The following is a 27,966-nucleotide window of genomic DNA, read 5'->3' as shown; positions in this document are numbered from 1 at the left end:
ATTCTCCAAGCTTCCTTCCTCCCCACATCCTTTGATTCTGTCCTAAGACCAAACTGACAGTTTCAGAGAAAACAGCTGCCACCTTGTAATCTCCTCTGCTTCTGAAAGCAAAGCCACAACAAGAGACAAGCATTAGCAGAAATCTCTCTCACACCATATTCAGAAGGCAAGATTCATACATGGGGATGTAATGACATTTCTTTAAGCATGCATGCTCTCATCATGTACATGGTCCCACTGCCCTTCATGATGAAATAAGGACATGTCCTGCAAATCAACACACAGCACAACTGTTCACCCAAAAAGCCTGCAACTGTTTATTATAAACACATTTAAACATCATAAGACAGCAAGAACTGCTTGGGACTTCAGCCCTTAAAAACATTGTTAAGCCTGCACCCAAGATCACTTCAGATGGAAACAAAATAGGGAGACAAATAAGGACCGAACATGCTTAGAGTTTTTCTTTCCTTAGAGGAAGGGGAGGTAGGTGTGACTTTCAGTGGCAACTGTAAGAACAGGCACCAGCAGGCAGCAGTCAAGATGAGATGAAGCCTTGGGGATTGCTGTGATTCAAAAAAACAAAGGTAACAGCTTTCTGGTGACCTAATTCTCAGGTTTTTTACTAACCCTAAACATGCTGGCAAAGCGAATGGCTTCCTCTTCAGCAGTTCCCTTGGTACCAAGCAGGGACCATTCAGGAAGATAGCACTGGCACGGCTTTGCAAAATCAAGTTCTTCTGAAGGCAGAATGAGGGCCAATCATTGACCTTCCCACCCAGTTTTTTAGGTCTGTCTCCAACTTTGAGTCTTGTTTGAAAGGCTTTAGAAGAGAAGGGGAACTCACATTCCTGACATTTCTAAGAGTGAACCAATCTCCACATTCAGGCAGCAGCTGTGCTGGTACCAGATTGGCACACAAAGTGTGTGCCACATTACACGTTTTGGGAATGGCACTGACCTTATGCAACCTCAGTAATAGGACACTAAATTAAAGACCTACACTGGGTACAAGAGAAGGAAACACCATAGCTCTAATAATGGTGCAGAGTCTTCCAGGAAAGCATCATGACTCTCTTCCTGAGCCACACAGAACAACAGGTTAGTCTAATGAGAGGTCCTCTGAAGGAGAAGAGCTAGTAGACATAACATGTAGGCTATATAGCCAACAGATTAAGCTAACTTCAAATAGAAGAATTACCACAAATCACTAATATTAAAGAAGAAATTTCAGTGCACTAAGGATAATAAAAAAAGACATTTTCAAAAACCCCAAATACATTTCCCCCCCCCCCGCCTTGAACCTTGTAAATGACAACACAGAAAAGGTGCACTTCTTTTGGCATTTTGGCTCTGCCACAAATGGGCAAAGCCACAAGTTCTGCTACACTATGCTCATTTCCACAAGGAACAATGTTGTTAACAGACACTATTAAATACAGCAGAAAGACAGAAAGAAGAACAGCCTACAGCTGTGCAGCACTTACCAATGCTGTGAAATTGGAGTTGACATTGAGTGAGCTCCTGTGACAGGACACAAAATTCTCATAAACCAGAGTATTATTGTGGGAGTGCGGAAGGAGGGCTGAGACACAGGAGCTCCCAGCCAACCAGAACACCGGGAGACAAGGAAGGGATCAGATCTAATTGGACTGCCAATTTGGCGTTTCATGAATACTCAAAGATAGCACTAAGATGATACTTTCAGTCCTAAGAAAGGACAGTCTCGACAAGTGGCAAGGCTTCAGCATGATGTAACCTGTAATCTTGACACAGTAGTGAAATATGATCAAGGACTAATTTCACTTTGTGAAGCCCTGTCTTGAAGGATCAGTTTGGGACATACATCTTCTTAGCAAACATGCATACCAGACAACTTTACCAGTCACTAGAGGAAGATAGTTTTATCAGTAGCTAACACAGCAAACTGGTATTCAGTGGAGCTAGACATAACGGTGATTTTCATTTAACCCAGTCAGCAAAACCTTGGGTTTTTTGATGATAAGTATCCCAAGTGCTTTGGGAATTGATGCCATATGCATGTTACTGAGTCAGTGGTGATGATGTCAATATTCTTTTAATTAATGGGAGCTTAGCAGGAACAGTAAATTATTTAAAGCAGCTTCAAGAAATCACTACTATTTACATGCTTCAAAAAGTCAGTCATCACATTTGTTTCTAAACTGGCTGGAAAAGAGAAACTACAGAAGAGAAAGGTTTCACAGACAGCAGAGACAATGTCCCCACAGTACTTTCATTGGAGGCCCACCTCCTCAAAAAGGATCTCCTGTTTTGGTCAGATCTTCACCCTTCCGTTTCTTCTACCTTCTATTTCCCCGTCTCTACTTGGTCTTCAAAATACTTACTTCTGTGGATCCCAAAAGAGGGTGCTCTGAAGCACAAGTGAATTGAAGGCTCAGAACCTCTTTCAAAGTATTTTAAGAGTGCTGTAATGTTAATAAACCACGCTGAGAAAAGTACTAGTAAATAGTAGTCCATCCCAGTACCATCTTTTCCACTACTGGAGGTACCACCTCACAGGGGATGGAGTATGCAAGAGAACAGCTGCAAAGCTGCTCGCAGAAGCTAGCTATCCTTAAGCTGCATTTGGAAGACATAAGCGTAGTGAAGAATGTCACGATGAAAGCAAACTAATGAAATGGACAGTAAGGCGGACAAGTAGATGCACAGGGGCAGCAATGAAGTAAAAGGGGAGTGCTTGAGAGGGAAACCTCTCTGAAGTCAATTATACCTTCGCATCCACGCTCAATCTGCCCACTGCGGTGCAGAGCATCATTGATTAGATCAGGCAGACGCCCATTCAAGTCCACAGATGCTAGACAGCCCTGAAATCCATCACGTGAGGCCACTAGTTTCGGGAGGTTGCTATACATGCCTTGAGCTAGGCCAGCAATGTAGAGGTCACCTAGAGGAGAAAGGGGTAAACATACAAAAAGGAGGAAGTTACATACCTTCTACAGTGGCTTTCCCCCCCTCCCAACATGAATATAGCAAGCTGTACAGCTGCTCAGAAAAAGTTAAAAGCAGAGCAAAATATTGTGCAAGAAGTCATTTCTGCCTCCTTTACTACAAAAAAAAAAAACCACCACACAACACACCACGAAAAAACCCAGCTGCAATTGCATCCTAACTAGAAAAAAAACTGTAGGATGACAATCAATTTCTGAAAAAGCAAAATATGAAACTACTCTGCTACAGGAAGTTGCTAAACAGAGAAAGAGGAAAAAATGAAATTGAAAGCCCAAGTCAGCAAATTCTAGATTTACTGTTCTGTAATGGACGGTTTCTGCAAGCTTTCTCTTGTTCACTGGTTGAGCTGCGCAAGAATAAAGGGGGGGGGAACTGTCAGTCTTGTAGAATTTACCTTTAAGATCCAGATTTTTGGCACCATTGATAACCTGAGTGACCACCTTAGTGTCCACCTTTAGGCTGTGTGTGTTACTGTTATCTCTGGTGATCACAACATTATGCCATTGGTTGTCATTAAGAGGACGATCACTGTTGCCTTTGATAACATTAGGTCCATTTCCAAGGTCAAACACATAGTGTATATACCTGTAAACACAGGAAGAACTAGTTAAAATTGTGTAAGAACTCCCGCACTACTGACCCTTATTCTAGCCAGAGTTGATAAATTAACTTACAAAAGTCATGAAGGGAAGCATCTCTGGGTTAGAAGGTTCTAGGAAGCCAAAATATTAGCCACTGATTTGAAAAGATATAGTAGTTTCCTCTCCACCAAGAAAGTGTAAGGACTAATATTTTGAGATTATGACATTCGGAGTAATCAGATTCTAAACATAAAGCATTCATCTTTTTCACAAAGTTCTCTCAGATCCACAAAAACCCTGTCTGTGCATATAATTATTTTTTTAAAATTGGTAATATTGATAAATGTACTGGAGAGCAACACTAGATATGCTTATTTGGGGCATATATTCCCCAGATTCATCCTGAGTTTTGAATAACTCCCTTAAGAAGTTAATTGGGAAACTCACTCAAAATATCGTACTAAAATTCACATGAGATCCTAGGCTTAGTCAAACATCTGGAAAACAATTAGCAAAGCTTTCAGCAAAAAATAAAGACCTTAAAGAAGACTGAAGTCATGGGAGTGTTACCCTGAATTATTTGTATAGTTCAAACACAGAAATCCACCTGAGGATAGAAGAGAAATATTCTAACTTAGAAAGGAAAAAAAGACAACAAAATTCAACTCTCAGAGCACCAGGAGCTCGTGACTCTTGCTTTTTTTATTATTCAATGTCCCACTTACAAAAATATGTGCAAAGTTAAAAATGAAACAGGATTGAACTATAGTTATACTGAAATAAACAGGACTAGTAAACTGTATTTGCGGAAAATGTGTCTACTGTGACTAGATGAGTCTAAGAGATCAAAATTTGTTCAGCTAACAAAGATTTTTTTAATAAGCTATTGGTCTTGCAAAAATAACATATCGGCTCAAAAGCAAGCTGAGTTTGCTTTTCCTCAAGCATCACCAGCAGAAATACAAATTCAGCAGCCCATATGCTCTTTTTTTCCTTCAGTAGAGATGGCAGAAACGACGAGTCTGGTAAAGGGGGAAAAAAGGGGGGGGGGGGGGGGGGGGGGGGGGGGGGGGGAAGAGAGACTCTGAGCCCTCAGCATATTTCCTCCTCCTCTGTGCTATTCTGCCAGGTTAAAGGGACAAAACATTAGCCTAACTAGATCCAAATAACTTAAAACTTTAAGCATTTCACACTGTAAAAGTGTCTTTCCCTCAGCCACAGGGGGAAGTCAGTGACAAAATCAGGAGTCTTAAGCTTCAGTGTTTATGTCTAAGTGCTTTGCCATACACCTCAGCAAACAGAGAACACATGAGTATAAAGTATATTTCTCTTTATGCAAGCATTTTAAGCTTACCTATAAGTAAGTTTATCTATAAATAAGCTGGTAGAATATAGCAGAAAGTCACTTACCCCTTGACTAGTTCAACTGCAATAAAGTCATTGCCATCACCACTGTTAAAGAGGATGAAACCATCAGCTGAGGTGGTCTTGAACTGAAAGAAGAGGTGCATGGATGTATAAGCCTGCAAGGTGGCCAAGCTCAGGTAGCTGCTCTTGGTCTTGAATGTCACAGGGTCAGCTATAATGTTGCGGAGACCAAAGCGTGCCTTCAGCTCGCAATAGTCAATATCACCATTCTTGCACAGGTCAATGTAAAGCATCCCATTGAACATGAGGCTCTGGAGGTGGCCAATGAAGCTGGAGGGGATGACAGAGATGTACCGTTTCTCCGTCATGATCCCTGTCTCAATGTTGTGGAACTCCAAGCGGGTGTGGTCACCAACCATTGCGCCTGAAGGACAGAAACAAGAAGGAACATGCAGAAAGCCCAGGGATCAGTAACAGGTTATATGGAGCCCTTCACCCTCCAGTTTCCAGGCTAATAGCAGTACTAACTTAATGCTATCTGATCACTGTTCAGCAGCTTGCATAAGAAAGAATGTATAGACTCTTGGTGGAGAGGGTTGAGTCTAGCAGTTGCGAAAACCTGGCAGAAGACAGGACTAAAGGGCCATGGGCAGCAAGCTCTGTATTTTTCCCTGTGCTTCACAGACTTTCTTGTTTGCAAAGAGTAGGTCTCTCCCTTAAAGCTTACAGTGATCTATTTGATCCAACAGTCCATCTGCCAAACAACTCAGACACTTCTGGAACAACTCTTACAAGTGCACTTCCTGAAAACACTCAATAAACATAGATTAATATAAAAAGAGCAGAACGAGAAGTGAGAACAGTCATAAACCTGCTAATATTTATTCTGTTGTTCTCTCCTGGTGCCTGATGTTATTTCTCTTGTTTTAAAAGCACAGCAGGAGGAAAACACACAAGAATGCAACAGGCAAAAAGCCCTCCATATATTTAAATCATCAACCTATCACTTGGGCTATTTGTCACATTGTGACAGATTTTAATCTCTCAGTTAAAATATCCAAGCTATTCAGTATACCAAATACATCAGACTACTCTCGAAGCATATTTAAATATTCGGTAAGCCTGCTAGGCATCAGTACAGACAGAACCCACACAGACAGATGAAATACAACAGTATGCTGAAAGACTAGTTTGAGTACAGAGACAAACTGAGCAACGTCAGAATGAAAACCATTACAAATAACCTTATTTTAGTCCTCTATAGTTCTTCATTAAGATAGTTAAAACTATTTGGTCACACAAGCAAGTATCCTTTCTACACAGGCCTTGTGCTGTTTAGTATACAACAGGAATAATATTAAATTAATGAATTACTCAACATTTAATTGTTTTCTCATCGTTCAATGTACAACCATTATTCAAACTCAGCTACAAATATGCCGTTATTTTTTCTCTTGTGAAATTTTCTGCAGTGTTGTATTGAGTTGACGTGGTAAGGTTCTGGCTGTGGGGTGGCTGCAGGGCAGCCTCTGTCAGGAGAGGCCGGGGCTGCCCCATGGCAGACGGGGCCAGTTCCAGCCAGCTCCACAACAGACCCACCACAGGGCACAGCTGAGCCCCTCAGCCAAGATGGTGGCACCTCTGGGAAAGCATATTTAAGAAAGGACAAAATGCTGCCTGTGAGTGAGGAACAAAGGAAAAAAAAAAAACCACCACAAAACTGCAAACACCAAGGTCAGAAAAGGAGGAGGAGGCGGCAGCGGTGCCTCAGGCACCTGAGTGGAAATTCTCCAGCAGCCCATGGAGAAGACCACAGTGGAGCAGACACCCACGCTGCAGCCTGTGGAGGACCCCCATGCCAGAGCTGGTGGATATTTCCTGAAGGAACCACAGCCCATGGAGAGCCCACACTGGAACAGGTTTTTCTGACAGCCTGCAGAGAGGACCCATGCTGGAGCAATTCATAAAGGACTGCCGCCCATGGGAAGGACCCACATTGGAGCAGGGGAGAAGTGTGAGGAGGAAGGAGCGGCAGAGAGGAGCTTTTACAGACTGACCACAGCCACCATTCCCCATCCCTCTGCACTGCTGGGGGTGGGGGGTGGGGGGGAGGTAGAAGAGTCAAGAATGAAGGAGCAAACCTGGGAAAAGGAGGGGATGGGGTAGGGTGTTTTACTTTTTGTCTTTGTTTCTCACCATCCAACTCTGTTTTTAATTGGCAATAAATTAAATTCATTTTCCCCAAATCAAGTCTGTTTTGTCCACAACAGATTTCCTTATCTTTATCTTGAATCATGAACCTTTCATCCTATTTTCTCCCCTGTCCTATTGAGGAGAGGGAGTGAGAGAGCAGCTGGGTGGGTGTCTAGCAGTCAGCCACCATCAACCCACAAGTTCAGCAGCACAGTATGCAAATTATCCTCAAATATTCACTTAATCTTCTACCACTCCTGCAAGATTAAGAAATATTACTTTCAATTTTATATACACAAAAGGTGAGGAACTGAGAGATCAACACATTTCTTTTTTGAGATCCAAAACTATTTATATTTGGCATCCAATTTAGTGGAATATGTAACAACTTTGGAGCACTCACTGGTTTTGAGGCTCAGCGCTTCTAGAAATAAGATCCTATATTGGGTTTGCATGGCAAGGTTTCAGTAGCAGGGGGAGCTACAGGGGTAGCTTCTGTGAGAAGCTGCTAGAAGCTTCCCCTACATCCGACAGAGCCGATACCAGCCAGCTCCAAGATGGACCCGCTGCTGGCCAAGGCTGAGCCCATCAACGATAGTGATAGCGCCTCTGTGATAACATAGTTAAGAAGGGGGGGGGGAAAAAAAAAAACAACTGGGCAACAAACTGCAGCCAGAGAGAGGAGTGACAATATGTGAGAGCAACAACTCTGCAGACACCAAGGTCAGTGAAGAAGGAGGGGGAGGAGGTGCTCCAGGCATCCTGCTGAAGACCATGGTGAGGCAGGCTGTCCCCCTGCAGCCCACGGAGGTCCACAGTGGAGCAGATGTCCACCTGCAGCCTGTGGAGGACCCCACGCTGGAGCAGATGGATGCACCCAAAGGTGGCTGTGACCCCACAGGAAGGCCATGCCAAAGCAGGCTCCTGGCAGGACCTGTGGCCCCGTGGAGGGAGAAGCCCACGCTGGAGCAGGTTTGCTGGCAGGACTTGTGACCCTGTGGGGGACCCACACTGGAGCAGTCTGTTGCTGAAGGACTGCACCCCGTGGAAAGGACCCACGCTGGAGCAGTCCATGAAGAACTGCAGCCCGTGGGAAGAACACACGTTGGAGAAGTTCGTGGAGGACTGTCTCCCGTGGGAGGGACCCCATGCTGGAGCAGGGGAAGAGTGTGAGGAGTCCTCCCCCTGAGGAGGAAGGAGCAACAGAGACAACGTGTGATGAACTGACCACAACACCCATTCCCCATCCCCCTGTGCCGCTGGGGAAAGGAGGTAGAGAATTCGGGAGTCAAGTTAAGCCTGGGAAGAAGGGAGGGGTGGGGGGAGGGTGGTTTTGAGATTTGGGTTTAGTTTTCATTATCCTACTCTGATTTGATTGGTAATAAGTTATTTTTTTTTTTCCTCAAGTCAAGTCTGTCTTGCCTGTGACAGTAATTGCTGAGTGATCTCCCTGTCCTTATCTTGACCCACAAGCCTTTTGTTATATTTTCTCTCCTCTGTCCAGCTGAGGAGGGGAGTGATAGAGCAGCCTTGAAGGGCACCTGGCATCCAGCCAGGGTCAACCCACCACAGATCCACAATCCCAAATGAGTACCTCCCAAAAGGACAGGTACAATAAGGGATCAAGTGTGAAAGATCCGACTTGAAGCGACTTACCCAGCTTTCCACAGGAACTCTAAGGTAGAAAAGTCAGTTCCTCTGGGCTGTATTCACATGCCTTACACAGAGGTCCCTTTTCTCTTTTTTACCCTGCTATGTCTCATCCACTACAGAATTCTCAAAGGGGATCTTAAAAATAAGCACCTCCTTTAATACAAAGGCCTATGTCAACCTGTTTGCTGTATCGTCCTTTCTTAAAGTAAGCAGGGAAGCAAAGCTCCTGTGGAAAAAGGACAGCAGCAAATACGAAATTAGACAACATCAAGATGCATACACAGACCTATCTACTTTCAGCTTTTCCCTACTTTTGCATGTTTCTCTACTTATCCTTCTAGTATGCTGCTAAATATATGTACTGCACAAAAAGTCCTTCATTTTAGAAGGTTTTCCAAAGGAAACAGCCACACTACTTGTTGGTCCCTCTGCCTCCATAACATTTTAACATGCCGGTCAAATTCAATCGGGTTTAAAAGAACAGAAGCATCAAAAGTATTTAAATTCATACTAGTTTTGTGAAAAATTGACACCTGGATAAAGACCTGAATAAATGTTTCCAGTGTGCTATAGACAGACAAAATTTAGCAATAATATCCTGCTTGATTGCATCTGCTGGTCAGTTAGCATATATACGCAACTCCTGACTAGTCACTGCAAGAGGTATTTCTGAGTCATTGGGATTATACCTGGGAGTCACACCGATCACCATAGCTGAGTCCAGGACAAACTCCTCTTTTAATTCCCCCAGGTCATATCAACTGGGATTTACAAGCTTTCTCATATTCTGTGCTATCTCCTGAAATCTCCTAGCATCTCTCACCTAAACAGTTCCCAGGCATTAAAAGACAAAAAAAAGAGATATATTGATAGGCCTTGCAAGACTTTTCCTACTATTTGCAACATATTCTTTTTTCCTGTTGGGGATAGAATGAAAGCTGAAAACATTTCTAAGACACTTGGATGATACATCCTGGCTCGTGGTGTATAAAAAGTAGATTAAATGAACTGATGGGTCTCTTTCTTGCTTAGGTCCTCCTGAAACACTGAAATATTCCTAACTCACCTCTCATGATCATGTACAAAGTGCAGTTTTTCAGTTTATTCTTTGTCCAAATGTGATCAAGTTTTTGCAGAGAGAGCAAACAAGAACAGTTATTAGAAAAAACGTTTTCAAGTATCTATTCCAAATACAAAGAGAAAATATTATGCAAAACAATTTATTTTTTCACTTATTCCCAATTTTAGCAGTGGATCTAAATTTAAAGACAATTATACAAAGACCATTGACATGGAAAGCTTCAACCCAAGTAGATACAGCTGGACAAACTTACAAGCAGCTGAAAAGAGTCACATATTTCTGACTATTCAGAAATTCAAGTGTCAGTACCAATGCAAATGTTTATAAATCCTGAAACAGTTCTTTACCAGAAATAATAATATTTTAGTTTGAAAAATGCCAGTTGACAGGAACTGAAACTGTATATGGGAAAGCTTCTTTAGGCAAACCATCTCACTTCCACTACTGTGACTGTTAGCGGCTGTTTCAGTTTTAGTGTTAGCAAATTAAAATTTCAGACTTTTCCAAACCAGAAGAATTGCATTTTCTTAAAAATAAAATAAATTCTAAAAATCACATAAAAAAAATCTTGCTTCTTTACTTCAAAAGATTAGAAAAAATAAGATGTAGAGACGTCAAGGACCAAGAGCAAGAAAACTCCTCTCCTTAGATCTTCTACTCTTAGATAAATGCAAAGAAGAAGTTGTTGCCGGAGTAGGAAAGAAAAGCCAGGCCTGTGAAATCTGGAGTATACTGGGACAGGGAACCCAAATATAGGGGGCACTAGAAATGGAGTTAGGGAGGCTGGAAGAGGTGAACCAAGAATTTTAGAAGAGGTGAAAAATGAGAAAACTGGGACTGGCTTACAAGAAATAGGACAGCAATAGCAGCAGTAGTGCAGAAAGTTAGGAGCAGTTCAGTGAAAAGCTGAAAAGGACATGACAGTACAAGATCAGAATCAGGACAAAGATGCATTTTCTTAAGAAATCATGGAGTGAAATCCAGTATTTTCTGATCTCATTAGCTGTCAGTCTCACCTGCAGAGTTCTCCTCTAATTCCTCCACTGTGCTCTGTAGAGAGTATTGTAACTACTACAGCAATCAGTAGCTCTTTAGTTCAGGTGGTAGCAGACAGAAAAAATTCCAGCCTCCACTGTGGTATTTGGGTGCTAGCAAGATGTTGTAGGGAGGAATATGACTGCTATATTTGTGTCTCATTTACCACTGATGTTCTGAGGCGGGGGGGGGGGGGGGGGGAAATGTGGGAGGAAGGTTTTGTGATTAAGCAGCAAAACGCTGTCCAGAGGAACTGGATTCTGTCTCTCCCTTAGATGTCCTGCAGGAAGCCAAGTCAGTCACTTTGTTACAAGTTTTTCACAGGTGGTCATTAATTGTCTAGAGCTAATTCTTCAAGTAGCAGGGTTGAGCTAATTTACAGGATCCAATTTACAGACATGCTGAATATTTGTGCTTGCAAATGACTGAAAAATCACGCCAAATTGGTACCAAATACATCCAACATTAATCTGGTGCCTTGTTTCCAAAGCTGTAAAATGGGAAAAAGACATCTACTCACTTCATATAACGTAGATATGGGAATAAATCCAGTTACAGCTTCTTAGTTCTGTATAAACATACTGATGAGTAGCACACAACACACACACAAAAAAAAGGGAAAAACAACAGCTCTATATTTAGAGCAAAGTTTAGCTGGCATGCATTGTTCCAAACAAGCAGTAAGAAAGAAGGCAGCAATCAAATAGGCTGTTTGTTTTTACTGGGGGCCCAATTTAGACTTCTGATCTATGCCTAAAGACAGCAAGAATCCTGGGGGGGGGGGGGGGGGGGGGGGGCGGGATCTATGCGACCACATCATTGAAGGCTATATTATCTGCCCAAGGAAGTGGGATGCAGATTGCACAGAAAATCTTAACTCTGGCTTTTCTGACTTTTGGCTTTGCCATGATGGCATTCTTTTAACAGATATTTTTAACTGTAATGCATCTTTAATTATGTAATTCATATACATGTACATATGCACATCCTATTTTAGTATAGAATTGTATCATTATTATTTATAAACTCAGTTACATGAAAAAGAGACGTCAAAAAAACCAGATGGCTTTTTGGAGACTGAGTTGGTAACGCAGAGAGTGCCACCTTATGGTGCTTGCTGAAAAAGCATATCCAGAAGACTTGTTCTTAAATGCAGAAGCACACAGGATGAAATGTTTACCAGCATGTTTCACTAATTCAGAAAGTTCCCTCTTAAATAAAATTTCATTTTCATACAAGCTAATGTTGACTAAGCCTCCGCCAGTTCCAACAAGGAGAGGGAAAGATTCTTCTTTCATATGCTTCTGATTCTCTCTTGCAAATTTTCAGCCTATATAGCACAGTATATATTTACTTCAGAGTGAAAATATATATCAGGTCATTTTCCTGCAAAGCCACTTCTTTGGGCTTATTTCAAAATACCAACTCATGGCTTTCCAAATAATCTAATTACCACATTACTTATAATTAATTGCATTCACACAGTAGAAAAGAACTTTTTACAGAGATAGGATATGGTATTCTGGCACTGCCTGTGGCAGCTGTTCCTTCCAGTTGCCTTCTGAGTAGAAGCTACTCAGAAGAGAGGACATCAGCATTTGGTGAAACAGCACGGGTCACAACTAAACGAACATACCCATATCAGTGCTGCATTCGGGGTTACCATTCTTTGTGACTCTATTACCAGCCTTCAAACTGCTGGTGTTTTCCTCAAAAAACCAATTCCTACAGTTATATACAGCTATAAGAATTTTAGACCTTAAAAAAAAAAAAAAAAAGAAAAAGAAGTTTCTGGCTCTTGCAGCTGTGGGGAAATGGACCAGAAAAGTATCACCTCTAAAATTTTGTAATGAAAACGAGATCAATCTAAAAGTACCTTGATCACTTCAATACAAGTCTCATAACTTGGGAGACACCAGCTTTCCTGAGTGATTGATCTTTTCTTCTCCCCTTCAACTACATTTCTCTACAGAAAGAAGCAGAAGCTCAAAGAGCTGTCAGGAAATGCAGGAAAGGGAAAAAAGGGGGGGGGGACGACGACGGACTGACACACTCTATACATTATGATATGTTATACTCTGGTGAGCTAGGGTCCTCCCCAACCTCTAAAATGAAGTTGGGAACAAATTGCTCTATTTGTTTTTTCTTCTGGATGGCTCTGAGCCACAAGAGCACAAGAATTTTAAAAAAAAAAGAACAAAAAACAAAACACAAAACCAGCAGAGGCAGAAATCCATATTCTCTAACACATCATCAAATGCAGGTTTACCATCAAGGAAAAGTTTGTGCAGAGGGAAGGTTTACAGAACCTTGGTTTTGATTCCACAGCATTGGAAACCGCCACGTTTGCAGCTCAGGAATGAGGTATACTCACAGTGTACCCCAAACAGAGCCTGGCACAAGAGAAAGTGCTGCTTAGCACCTCTACGTTCTTGGGTATGTGCAAGTTCATTTGTCCCCTAATCCCACATTTCATTATCGTCACACAGTTGTCACAGAAGTTTCCAGTGCTGGCTAAGAACACTTAGTCTTTTGGAACTGAACATTAGTTTTCAACATAGTAACACTAAATATACAAGAAGTTAACAGGAAGGGGGCAGGGGGGGAGATACACACAAGAACAGGGAGAATCGGTGTAACAGCTAAGAAGAGACTGTGAACAGAGATATTAAGATAATGACAAAAAATACTCTTACATCACACTTACCCTCAGCAACATCATCATCCACCATCAGCTTGAGGCTCTTTCCTCGCCGAACTACCCGGACAGTGTGCCACTCGTTGTCATTGAGTTTCTGCCCAGCATAAAGAGTTTCAGGTCCCTTGCCTGGGGATGGTGATAGGTATGACAGTTAAAGCCAGACCCCAGTTAGTTTAGTATTTGCTCAACGGGAAAAGTCACCAAAATCAACCTGGTGTGATACAGACTAGTAGATTGTGCCGGTGTATTATGACCTGTAATCAACCCCCACACCTACACCTTCCCAGCTCAGAGGGAAGTCAGGGTCACAAGCCCTTCCACTCGGTGAAGTGCCTTCTTCCACAGAGCCCAGAGGTCACATGCATTTAAAAAAGGAGTAGAAATCTCTCTTGTGCTATGGTATTCATTTCCAAATGTCACATTGTACAGGGCACTGCAGTATTACAAAACCAAGCTGGTGACAGAAATGTCTCTAGAGGGGAGCCATTACAGCAGAATGTTGCTCTCCTAAGAATCTGGATTTACAACAGCCCCAAGGTGCTTGGGATTCCTTTCAAAGTTAATCACACTGGTCTTTCAACACTTAGGTATCGAACACCAGGCTGGTTTCAGTCTTTCAGTCTCCAAAAAAAAAAAAAAAAAAAAGAAAAATCCACAACCCCCCCCCCCCCCCAAAACCTCAAACCCTACCCCCCAAAAAATATATTTTTTAAAAAATTTAAAACCACAGAAAGACAACCACTCACCAACCTGGCTGATTGCTCTAAGGTTCTTTGGCAAAGCAGCCTGGCTATAAGGTGCTTACTTTGCCCCCTGAATTACAGGTCAAAAGGGAAAGAAGAGCCCTTTCTTCTCCAAAAGGTAAAACCACAGTTGCCCTTGCGAACAATGCTCCTGGGAAAACAGCATTAGTGCCAGCCATATTTGTCCAGTTTTGCTGCTCACCCATCACAGCTGACAGACCATTACTTAAAATATTAACTGTTCAGATTACAGGACTGGAACACCTCACTTCTGTCAAGTGGTAAGTGAAATTGAATAACGGTGTGTGCTAAATTAAAGGCATCTATGCTCATTTCAGTACAGTACACTAAAGTGTTTTTTGACACAGGTATATCGGAGAAATGCAGAATGAGGACAGCAGAACTTGTTGCACATCAGGTCTGAGCCCATTGCCCAAACTGGCAAAAGGGGAACCCAAGAAAGACACATTGAACGTACTAAAAGAGACAGGACAGGGACAACAAGAAGCACTGCTACAGCTCAGATTACTGCACTGGTAAAACCAGTGTCAGATATGCAGATTATTTCTCTATGTTTGTTCAACACAAGCAAATCAATCTTTTTATTCAGATAGCCCACGAACAGCATTTCTTTTGACCAGTTTTCAACGGACTGGTTATGTAACACAGAATAAAGTGTTGTACACATCTTCAAGCAAAACTCTGCACAAGGGGATGCACCCACTCCGATCTGCGTCCTGGTGTGGACTAACAAGTAAGAGTAGTATATTCCATAGTGAGAGAAAATTGAAGGAAGAGGTAGGAAAAATATCCAGGGACTTTACGTAGTCCACAGTATGCACACTGCCTAATTAGCAACATGACTGTAACTGCTTCTTACTGAGGGGAGGGATATGGGCAAAGAAGGTGGTGTCTCATTCAGCTAGGATATAACATGCAGTAGGGGAATCCTATGGAAGGAGACCAAGCAAAATGAATATTCTGTATTCTCATTAAAGCATCGTGCAGTTCACATTACTAAAAAAGGAGTTTAATACCCTTTCAGATAAAGCCCATTGTGAGCCAGTTTTACCATAGAGCAAGAGGAAAAAAATGTTTTTCTACAGTGCCCTGAAAAATAACAGTCATTCTTGGATTAAAAGGATGGGGAGTCATATATTGCAGTTACAGAGAATATCTCCTTAACAGGATAAACCTGTAACCTCTGCAGTTCCTCACCCATGTGCCAAAGTCACACTGTACCACAAATGTAAATCCAGCTGTACAAGGCAGCTAGATCATGGCCAGAAAGCTCAAGTTCTTTAGAACCAGACAAGCAAAACTCTATTTAAATAGACTCCAAGAAAGTTATGCTAGATTTACATCAGTGAGCAAGTACATTTTATCCCAGAGCACATATCACAAAACGATGTCTCTGGATGGCCAGCAAAATTATTGCCTACATCAAAATATACTGCATCAGTTACTATAGTTCCACACAGCCACTTCCCAGGTAGGAAGATAAAAGGAGTTCATTTGGACCAGTGTGTTTTTATAATGCCACCTGAAAGCATGGGGGGGTGGGGGCAGGCAGCAAATACTTTTTAAAAAAAACCTTTTCCACAGGTCTAGAGCTATGAAGGGCTCAGCCAAGAGAAACAGTCAGGTGTGCTAACTTTGCTCAGCTGACAATATACTTCCTATGCAGCACCTCTGTGTTCAACATGGTTGAGTAACTCAAAGTTGCTGACCTTCTAGTTCCTATTTTTCAACCCTATTCTGACAAAATAGGGGTTAGCCAAAAGAAGCTGGTTTGGCTTGTCATTGCTACCTTGATGCCTAGTGTAACACTTTCAAAACAAAACTGTGACACCAACAGAAGTTATCTGATGAGATTCTCAGAAAATGTAGCTTAACCAATTCACAAATAAATGAGTAGAAAGTTTCAGCTTTCTAACTTCTTTTTCCAAATGAATAAAGTTGTCTACAAATGAGATTGCTATTTAGAAGCAACGGGTTAATAGTTTGGGCTAATAAATTTGAATATTAAGTACTGCGGATGCAAATTATTCCATGTTATCTAAATCCATGTCTTGATCAGCCAATTTAATATCTTATCAGTAGAAAAAAATTAGGAGTTTTTAATATTTTTGTTCACTCACAAACCTCCATTTTGTATGCAACAAGGGGCATTGGCTTCTTTTGGTAGGGTTACCCAAGTAACACTACACAGAAAAATTTAATACATGAGCATGCTCAAGAGCATTCACAGAAGTTTTTCAAACCAGACATATTTGAGTTTTAAAAAAAGTGTTAAACAAACATTATTTTACTCTATTTAAACTGTTTTCTTTTCAAATGCTTTCAAGACATTTACGCAGCAGGTGGGTTGACCTGAAAAGCAGCAAAACTGTGCCCCCATTTTTCATTTGTACACTGTCAGTTGAATTGCTGCTCCTTGTGTGAGCTCCCACTGATTTCCAAGTGGTTCCAGGAACTGTGTATAAAGAGACTCCCACATCTGGATGCTAAACTTCATTTCATTGAGCATGATTACTACATGTGCTGTTACTATACAGACATTTATGCGTGATCAATTTTTAAAAGACAACTTGAAGATTCCTAATCCAACAGTTGCAGATGATGGGAGAATAGAAAGGAAATGGGCCACATGTAGCAGAAGGATAATGCTCTCCCTAAGGACCATCTCCTACCTAGTAAGGCATTTCTATGGTCTTGCAGCTAAATACACAAAACCAAGTGTTTAGACCAAAATTGGTGGGGTTTTTGTTGTTTTGTAGGTTTTTTTTTTTTTCCCCTGCTTTCAAGCTATCTGCACCTACATCACCCTTCAACTATGATAATCCAGATGTAGGAGGAAGCAAAGCAGAAGGTTAGCTGGATAGAGAAAAAAGTCAAAGATTTGTATCTTCCCTTTGTGCGACAGTTTTTTATGATAAAAGACAAGGAACTCTTGCAGCAGTGTTACAAGCTGGATGCCTGGAAACACTATTTATAATACTTTTGATGAGATGGCAGTTGGGCATTAGGTAATTTTTGCAATTTATTTATTTTTTTATGAGTGAGAAGAGTAAAAGACAACATAATAGGAAAAAGAATAAGAAAGTTTCTACTGTAGCAATAACTTAGTAGTTAAGCTGCCAGAGCATGACTCCTGTTGGTGTCTCTGGCCTTCTTGGTCATTCCATCCCCCTTCCTAATGTCCTCTAAGGAACTGTGTATCATACAGAATTGATCACTACCTCTCATTTTCAAACTCAAATGAGGCAGATAGTATGTATTCCTTTGGTGCTTTGTAGTGGCAAACACTACTTAATCAGAAGCAAAAATATCTCTCTTGGGCATCCCCATATTCTAGACATTAGTCAAGCTGCTGTTCAGGCTTCCTGAGCAAATATTACTTGATTCAGCTGCAGCGGCGACTCCTCATGCTCTCATTAATCCTTTGACACCTACTCAAAACTTGTGTGCATACTGTTCATAAAAAACAACTAGTATATGCTTTCAGACATGGAAAAACTCCATCCACTCTGCCCAGATGTCCCAATCATTATCTGTATAATCAAAGGTGCACTGCTGCTAATGTTTGGCCCAAACAGACTACATAAAGGTGCCAAGAATAGACATGCCAGAGTATAAAGAATCACAAAGTAGTTCATGCCTTCTGAAAATGCCAAGTTGCTTTCAATCTGGCCCCCAAGAACTCACTCATTTAGAACAAACAACTGGTCAGAGGGATGCAGTTAAAACAATAGCTCTGAAAACACCAGCTGTTATCCACCTTCAGTTGTTAACAGCACACAGAATTCCCCTCCTATGAAAGGCAAAAGAGAAAAAGGGTTAATCCCCTCATCAGTTCCTCACAGGTGGATCAAAAAGTGTGCTTTTACCCTTGGTGTAGGCTGTCATTATCTGATCCATTTACATGATTAGAACGACCTTCATGAAACCAGGCTATCTTCATTATTGCATATCTTATCCAACATTACAGAAGAGGTCAAACATTCAAGTCTACAGAACAGCAGAAGAGATGACCAGAAACGACATTGCCAGATTGATGAGAATGGAAAAGGCGCTTCCTCATTACAATTACAACGATAAATAATTCTACAGTCATACACTAATGCTTTTTAGAGAAGATCCTCAGTAACAATAAAAAGGTTTTATCTGCTTTTTTCTTTTTAATTAAAATGCTCAGCTGCCATCTCAGCTTTATTCAATGGCAAGGTGCTTGTGTCTGTTTTATAAAGGGCAAAATCCCTCAGGAATGCAAACAGCACCCCAAGGCAGGGAGGGGCTGGGAAGGGGAAGGTTCTTTGCCCATTTTTTTGGTGTGTGTGTGGGGGAGGATGTTTTGGTTGGCTGTTTTTACTTACTTTTACAAAATGACTAGAGAAGTTGTGATTCACTGTGAAAGACGTGCACACAGATTTGCGAAACATGAGAATGAATCACGAGACAAGCTGGACAGATTCTCTCAAAGCTTACAAGAAACTGATCCACCCTACTTAGACATTATTCAGTGATTCCCTAAAGAACATTTAGATGTGACTAGTACAACCGCAGAGTGGGATTCTTCGTTGTAGCCCCAACAGTGTGGCACAGAGGAGTGAGCTTATGAAGCCAATGCCCCACCTGTTTCTCATCCCCAATGATATTAATAGGTCTTTGGAATATAGTTGTCTTACAGACTATATATTTAGTAATATGTATATACATGAAATAATTTTGCATAGTTATGCAATATGGCAGATATTTTATGTAGCTGTTATATTAAACACATAATTCTCTTTTCCATATATTGCCTTTTCAAAAGACAGGCAGAAGATATTCTAGGTCCAAAGATACTCAGCCACCATTTCTACAGGCACGTTTGAACAAGGCAGGGGAGGAGGGGGAAGGGGGAAGAAATGGGTTTAAGGACAAAGATGCTGCCAATTATTCACACACCTTTATGGCTTCCTGATATGTAGCGAGTTCCTACAAAGGATAGGGCAAATATCAAAACACAAGCATGGCTCAAAAGCAGAGCTGGCAACTGCTCTGAAAGCCTTCAATATCTTTTGGTCTTGGTTGAATATGTCAGTAGTGTAAATTTTATTGGGTATTTTCAGGCAGCACTAGTATGGACAAAGTGTTTTAGGAAGGTCTTTTTCTTCACCAGGATCCACTGTCCAACTCCAGGAGCATTGTTAATTGCTAGGATACAACTGGCAACCCCAGACTCAGTACATTGCAGACGTTTATGTAGATATCCCAGTCAAATCCACACGTTCACAGACGTACACACTTGTTTTGCTCATATACAGGTTTTAGAATCCCCCTTTTCAAGAAAACGTTAGCTGCCAACTAGGAATAAGCAGTTGCACTTCCCTACAGAGAGTCAATACCTTCACTGGGGACCTTACCTGCACCAACCTTTCCATTTCCTCAAGGAACAGGAGCACCTCCCATGTACTACTCCACGTTAAACAAAACATAACATACACTTAAGAAACAAATGCTTTTAGCAGGGTTTACAGAAAATTTGTTTACAGCTTTACAGAGTGGCTTCATTGAGAAATCGATAAAGTTGAGCATGATTTATACCAGCCCACCCGGAAGCAAAGTTTAATTATTTACATTCGTACAGCAATAAAAAGTGCATATACAAAATCTTTTAAATACCCACAGAATCAATTAGCCTCACAAGTGCAAATAAGAATCCCAACAGCCAAACTAATTAAGTGCATGGAATTAACTCAGCAAATAAATTAAAAAGTAGCAAGACCACCCTACTAGTTCTCTCAGAAACATACTCCAATCTCCCTATAAACTTGATGAAAAATAAGTTTAGCTGTGTTTAACTATTTGGATACAATCTATTTCAAAATGCCTTTACAAAAAAAAAAAAGCCCTTATTTAAAAAAAAAAATTGTTCCTTGCTTTTGCTATAAATACATGTAGCACTATATTGAATGACTGTTGCTTTCATTTACAGACACCCTGGGCCAATGGCTGTAGTAAGACTCAGTATGGATTCAGGCAGCATTCAACATGATTGCAGCTTGTTCATAAGGCTCTTAAACAAGACAGTGCAGAAATTATGTTGTGTGTTTTTTATTTGATGTGAATATAATTTATGTTTAAGAACGAAAAAGGAGACGATTTGATTACATATATGGTGCAGGTCACACCTGGCACAAATTACGCTTGTGTCTAGGTTTTTCCATCAAGGGCAGTGGGTTATTCTCCTTGTTTGCCTCAATTTCACTGCTGCTGAATTTTAACACTTTTAGCAACTACATAACTACTGTGTATCTCTACAGTACAATAATTTTTAACAGACATCAGGAAAACATTGGTCAGCAGAAAATTATCTCCCCTAAAAGTCTTTAAATAGGAGATTACAATTTCAGTGAAAGGATGTTTCAGTTCTTCTGAAGAAAATTTTATTCTTAGAAAACATTCAAAATGTTTCAACTGCAAGCTAAAAGAAAAAGTTTTCAGTGTTTAAAAATAAAATGAAGGTTTTTATTATGCATTCAAGGTATTATTCATTTTAATGGTAATAGATGGTTTCCCATTTTTATTGAGGGAGCTATTTCCACTTTTAAGGAAAGGGATTTTATTTTATATTCACAACCAGCGGGGAGGTCAAAAAAGGACATGGAAGTATGAAAAAAACATCAAGTATTCATGCCTTTAAAATTAAGATTTACAACAGTTTAACTAAATTAGCTTCAAAGTGATTTCCGTCAGATTGGCTCTACCTTTGTTTTTAGATAGGGCTGTCACATGAAACACTTCACATTGGCCAGAACACCATATACTTCTGTTCCTAACAGATCAGGGCAACAAACGCTTCAGCATAGGTATAAAGAACTCAGAAGCTGCTATATTGTGACTCACTTACAATTTGCCTAAGGAAATATTTGTACACACTAGATTTTCAGAGAGCAAAGCTCAAGAGAACTATTAGCGTAAGCTAGGCAGCAAGGCAATGACAGCAGCAGCTTCTATTATAGGGACTACAGAGAGCAGCCACTAGAGGGAAAGAACCACATTCACTAAAGCTGCTGCTTAGACAGTTTTATACAAGTACAAAGGAATTACATTACTCAAAGTGTTGCTTTCCAGAGTTTCACCTGCTAATATATTTTTGCTTTGAAGATTACTACACCTCAGTGATGAATAAAATAACTCTAGAACTTCAACCCAGATTTGCCCTCTTAATAGCAAGCACCTGTTCACTTCAGGTATATTCATTTAATGGATGCAGGTTTCCACCCAAGAAATGAGTCTATGGCTCAAGAAACATGCAAAACAGAGTTTTACCATAGGACAGAATTTTAAACCAACTACTACAACAATTATGCACACACAGCCTTTTGCAGACCGCAACAGTAATAAAGAGGTAAAGAGATCCTTTAAGACAGCTTAACATTTTATTAGTTTCCCAGGGATGCAGTGCTAATCAAAGCAAGATGCAGGTGTGACAAAGCTAGAGATTTAATTCTTCTGTTTATTCCTGGGTAGATATAATAGTACAGGCACCAAAAACAAACACCTTCTCACTAATCCCATCAATGTATCTTACTTGAAATATACATAGACTGTGCTACCAACAGTAAGACAACTGGAGTTTCTCTTCCTGTTTAGTTTCAAATCTTACCATAAATGCTACAAAACAAGCGGATTAATCATAAAGATAGCGAGAAAAAGATGCTGGAGATGAGCCTGACACAACTGGAGTGAGCCATATCATGTATCATGCAGGCATGCATACAATGGCAATGATATAATTTGACTGCTTACTGCCTGGACAAGATTCAATCTACTTCTCTCAGAGGGGAAGAGATACGAATCAGATGTATGTGTGTCTAAACCAAGTACCTCCAAAAGCTCTTTGCTTCTGTTATGTTAGTACGGAACTACATTAGAGCTGGCTGGAGAAGCCTGTATCATCCCATTTGGTGAGCCTTCTCATGCTCTAATTGCCTCTATTACTTCATTGGAAGGAATTATTTGACTTTTGGAATTATCTTATTATTGTTGTAGAGGTTTTTTTGTACCTTTTTTTTTTTTTTTAAATAGCAGCTACTTCTCATCTAAGTCTGAAAAGCAAGGAGACCAGAAAGCAAGACAAATCAGTTTAGATGTGGCAATATAGTGCCTTACAGTAATTGCAGATATACATCTTCCAGGAAAGGATCAGAAACCACTTTCTGACAACAGGATAGCATCTTTGTCCCACTCTTTCAGAACAGAGAAAGCAATGACAAAAGAAAGGGACTTCTCTCCCCAAAGACACATTTGACAGTTGAACAGACAGTTGAATCAGAGGAAAAACTCTGATCTTTGAAGCCTCAGTCCCAAATATTGCATTAAAAAAACCCCACGTTGTTTAGGACACACTGCATGGTCCTCACTAACAGCACAGTGTAAGAACAGAAGACCATCCTGCTACCAACACTACCTTATTCGGATACCAAGGGCAAAGACCAGCAGCATCACACATTCAGAAGACCTAATTTTTTTTCTCATTTAAGGTACCTTTCCTTGTGGCACCCGAGTGCCTGAGGCGTTATAAATGCACAGAGAGTTATCTCCATGGTTGCTAGGACTATTACATGAACTAGCTTCAACCTCCTTCTAAGAGCAAAACAGTCAGCATCACAGAAATTATGTCCAACTATGATTACAAAACCAGCAGGATTCCAGTCTTCTGCAGGGGTTGCAAAACACCTCATACACTCTTGAGGTTTAGTTCTCTTTTTACAATACTACCTTCATTCTGAAGTGTGCCACTCTCTTTTCAATCTATGGTGCCCGCTGAGTAGTTTTTAAATTCTCCATTGCATATTAGCCAGTATTTATAAGTCTACCGAGAGCCCCACGTGTACTGGAAGGGAGAACATTAGATGCATATAAATCATACTATTAACAAATACAAACAGCAACCAAAATTTGCAAGTGGAGACCTTGTGGTTTCAGACGTTACTGGTAAACTGTGTGTGTAACTGGTAATGCACATTGGTCCCCTTTGCCTGAACTGAGAAACTCCTGGTGGGAAAGATGGTAAGTGGTACTTGGACCTACATGCAAGAGTCTCTTTACTTTGCTTAAGGAGCTACTGAGGAAGGATCAAATGCTTTTGGAAAGCTGAGGGATCAGTAGTGCAGACTGGAGTGTTTAATGTTAAAGGCATTTAGAAGCTTAACCATCTCAAAGAGGTGTCTTTCACGTGAAATAGAATAGACCTTAGCTGCTATTACCTTTTGAAGAGTCATTGACTATTCTCCTGTTCCTTAAATAGGAAAGGTTAGCACAAGATAGTGGCCACGTGGCAACACAGAAGATACTATACTGACTGAAATTCCTCCTGATATTTCATAGATAAAGCATTAGTATGTATTTTACCTATTTAAGGTAAGCTACATTTCAGTACTAACTATACATTCCCAGGTAATGTACCAGATAACAAGTATGACCCAGTAAAAACACTTTATGGGAAAGTTCTACTGAATTGACCTATACAAGGGCTATAGACACAGGACAGTCTCTCCAAATACCCCCTTGTCCTTTCTCTTCTCAAGCTGTAAGTTAAACCCTTCTTTTTGGTTGCCATCCTCTAAGCCTTTCATTTATATCTTAGCATTTACAGAATTCCTCATTTTTCTAGGACACTACAATGCTAATGCATCCTCAAAATAAGGTTGGGGAATACTGCTGACCACATTTTATGAGGCAGAAACTGAGACAAAGTAGTGTTGCCCAAAGCGTCACAACAAAAGCTTGGTCCCCTCTTGAACAAGTGTTTTCCTTTCCCTTTAGCAAACTTTGCCAAACTGGATAAAACCTGATTGGAATTTGGAAGCCAGATCTGCACTGACTACTAACTTCAAAAATTAAGACACATCCAGCAGCCGAGAAGCTGGTTAGAAGTCTAGCTGCAAATAATTTGTTTAATGCCACTTAACCCTTCTATTTTGAAAGGCCTCTCAGCAGTTCTTTTGCATACTCCCACAAGAACTGGGACCCTGCTAGCAGAAACCCATCTGAGTCATAGCAACAAGATCTGTATCCACTGATGAAAATCCTCCTCAGATGCTTTACAGACGCCACCAATCTCCAGTCTACTGGTAGCACACACTGGTTCCTTTTACCTGAACCGAGAAACCCAGATGAGAAGGATGACAAGTGGAATGTAGACCTACATGCAAGAAACTCCTTATTTAGCTTAAAGAGCTATCAAGGACAGATCACCTGTTTCTGGAAAGCTGAAGGATCAACAGTGCAGACTGAAGGATAGTTGAGGATTTACAGATAAAGATGACATCCGAGGCAAATATTGAGAACTCCTTTGAAATTCAGATTTTAAAGACACAGCTTTCACGTCAGCTAAGGAGCGTGTAAAGGAAAAAATGCCCTGGGAGAAGAAGGGGAAAGAATCATAAAGCTAAGCACACGTGGCTTTAAACAAATCCACACCTCTCTGCCCCCAGAGCTCCCAATGACAAACAGTGTCTATTATCCAAACTGATGCCATCCCTTTTCTCATCCATACCTCCCGAGTCACTCAATTTCATATGTATACCTTCATACAAAAGCTGTATATTTCATACAACATCCATGTGTAATTCTAGTATCACTAAAATTAGATAGGATTACACCAGAGAATTAATTGGAAGGAATCATCCTAAAAGAGCCACAGATCAGGAGAAAGGAAAACAGAAAGCCAGCAGATCTCTTCCCACCAGGAAGCAGACTTATTTCTGGAAAGGTACCACTAGTGTTTGGGGGTCTCCTTTTCTTGCCCAACACAGAGAAGTTAATGCTCGCTTTAAAGAGACCAGAGCTCTGACAGCAACGTCAGAGTACAAATAATGAATTAAGCACAAGGAAGGTAAGTGGTGCCTTTATAGCTCCCGAGTCAATTGATGCCTGTGCATGTTCATCAGCCATCTTGGTTACAAGGCTTATCAATTCCTATGTACCACACTTAAAGTAGTAGTGACCAGAATGGTAAAGTTTCTAAAGAAAAAAAATAATCTAGTTGTATTGGGATAACATGTTAGTTCAAGCCAGAGACATTTAAGCTATAAGGTTGTTTGACTATCAAGCAATAGTGTATGTTGGCCTCTGGCTAAGTTGTAAAAACAGTAGAATTTGATTAATGGCATAAGCTGGTCACAAACATCTCTAGCAGTTTCATTTCCTGTTGAAAGCTTAGTGACAAGCATACTTTGTTTTCCATTGCAAGTTTGGAAAGACATCCTTTTGCTCTGAGAAAACTTTACTTCTGTGTTGCCTTTTAGAAGGCACACACAAAAAAACAACACAAAACCCCTACAGCCTCTTTATTTCCTTCTCCAGTTGTCTGTTAGTGGAGGCAGTTGTTGTTACAGGGATGAGTAGATTATACACACCTCTCCCCCTGTATTTTTCCCAACAATGCCTTTATTTCTAGCCGGTGAACAGCTGGTGTGTTGCAATATTGAGCAAACCAATATTTCTCTCTCAGTTATATCGTTCACAAGAGCACTGTGAGAATTAATCCACGCATGTTTAGAAAGCATTCAGATCCTATGCTGAACAAATACTGTAACACCACTAACATTTATACAGTCCATACCATCAGCAAATATGCTATTTAAAAACCACCACAGCAGCAGGATATTTGCAGATTCTCTTTAAAACTGATTCTAGTTCTAGAATCAGTGCAAGATAAACATCACAGTAACTAGAAGAGATCACCAAGTCCCGAGTGTCAATCAGTTGAGGAAAATGGATTCCCAGGACGGAGCACCAGAGTGCTAACACGGGCCAGGATACAGATGATTGAGTCTACTATACAGGGCAAGAGTCTTATGCTCTATACAGTTCCCTTGATTTCAAGGGCAGTAAGCACTCCTCTCAAGAAGGGTTTCTGTTTGGGGGGGGTGGGGGGCGTGTTTTGTTTTTAAATGAAAAAGGATAAGGTACCTTAGGATGATTCATTGAGATTTGCAATCCCATTGCAGAATCAGTCAGGAAAAATAAATGCCATCACTTAGCTCATCACACCGCCGAGAACATTAATTATGTGGGGAAGTAAGGATTTGACTGATTATTCAAGGCAATAGCCAAGCCTGGCTATGGGCTTGACAATGAGGATTAGACTTCAGAAGGCTCCTGTTCCCAAATCTTGAAAGTACTGGTTCTTCAAAAGTCAGGTTTTTATAGAAATAAATACTCTCATCTGCGAGCGTCATATTAGTCTGATCTCACCAGGGTCTTCTAAAATAAAACACTGTTATACACTGCAGGACCACAGGCCAAAGTTTGGGGGTTTTTTTGTTTTTTATTTTGTTAATCTGTATTGGTAATGAATGCTTTAGATACTGGTTCCTTAACTACTCCCTCTCACTGGTTTGTGAGCTTGTATCAAGTACAGCATTTCCAACCAGCAGCCTGAGGAGCTGGATGGCCTGCATGAAACAGGAGGTCAAGAAATTTTCCCCAGTCAACAGCCTGGCGTTTATCACTGGTTAAAAGGAACTTTAAACATGGAAGAACGCTTAGAAAAATACTAGTCTGTGTGCTTCAGATCTGCACGCTCTTCTCACAGCTCGAGTCTTAATGTCTAATTCTCTCCAATTTCCTTACTGGTGACACAGGCTAGCAAAGCACTTCAGTGTCTCGAGGAGAGTAACGATTTTGACATCTTCCCTGCCACCCATCTAGCCCATACCAAAAGGTGAAAGGGAAGGAAGATGAAGAGAAGGAAACAAGTTTGAAACCAAGCCTACCTAGCTCCTCTTTAAACAACCACCACCCCCAAACAAGCAGGAGCCCCAGCCCGGTGCCTTCTGGCCACTTCATACGTTATTATTCAAGCTGACACAGGCTATCCCCGTGACGCCTTTACTGCCTAGGTCCAACCGACACCCTGTTTCCGCACTCACGAGCTACAGCTTCAGCCACGCCTCTACCGAAACTCCCCCCGCGGCGAGGGAGCGGCAGCGCCCGCCCGCCCGCCCGCCGCCCGGCGGGGAGCCTCGGCAGCCCACGCTCCGCTCCGCCCCGCGCTCTGGCGCCCTCTAGCGACCGCCGTCCGCAGGGCCCGCGGCCGCGAAGCGCCGGAGCGGGTCTGCCGCAGCCCCCTGACCGCGCAGCGCGGCCCTGACCGCCGGCAGCCCGGTTTTACCCCTCCCTTTGGCTATAAAGAGGCCCCAGGTTTTCCATCTCTTTCTTTTTTTTCTTCCCGGGAAGAGAAAGAAATAGGTTAAGTTCTGACCCTTTTTCACTGCAAAGATTAATTAACAGTGTCTCAAATTGACAGCGGTTCAGTTTTAATAAATGCAGCCCACGTGAAGTCAACGGCAGCTTGATTTTCAGAGGTGCTGAATGGGAACTATAAAGCACACCACTCTGGAAAAGTCAGACAGAAAGGTACATAAATTCAAAGTCTCAATAAATGACAGAGAGCCGCTATAGCTCATCTCCAATTTTATAGGAAGCAAAATGTTTATAGATGTGTCATCTTTCGTTCACTCCCAAGTCCAGTTTTAAAGTTGCTAAACATTTGTATGATGCAAAGCACGCTCAATATCAAATAGGTAGATGAAGTTTTACCTATAAGCCAAGCCATTTGTA

At 41.2% G+C, this 27,966-nt stretch overlaps 1 protein-coding gene across 18 annotated transcripts in view; it reads right to left on the bottom strand.

Moving 5' to 3' along the window:
- The window catches only part of NRXN3 (neurexin 3), a 1,062,297-nt gene that overhangs the window by 579,591 nt on the left and 454,740 nt on the right, over window positions 1–27,966 (bottom strand). For all 18 annotated transcript variants that reach the window (XR_012995937.1, XR_012995938.1, XR_012995939.1 and 15 more), the window contains 4 exons: window positions 13,610–13,729; window positions 4,983–5,364; window positions 3,386–3,576; window positions 2,753–2,926 (listed from right to left, as the gene is read on the bottom strand). Coding sequence is in view for 15 of the 18 variants with exons in the window: in XM_076345216.1 (XP_076201331.1) it covers window positions 2,753–2,926; window positions 3,386–3,576; window positions 4,983–5,364; window positions 13,610–13,729 (867 nt within the window). In the remaining 3 variants the exon portion in view is untranslated. The remainder of the gene's footprint in view (window positions 1–2,752; window positions 2,927–3,385; window positions 3,577–4,982; window positions 5,365–13,609; window positions 13,730–27,966) is intronic.

This window comes from Aptenodytes patagonicus, chromosome 7 (assembly GCF_965638725.1).
Source record: "Aptenodytes patagonicus chromosome 7, bAptPat1.pri.cur, whole genome shotgun sequence".
NCBI classification, from domain to species: Eukaryota; Metazoa; Chordata; class Aves; order Sphenisciformes; family Spheniscidae; genus Aptenodytes; species Aptenodytes patagonicus.
The sequence above is the reverse complement of the archived record's forward strand: the minus strand, read 5'-3'. Positions and strand labels throughout refer to the sequence as shown.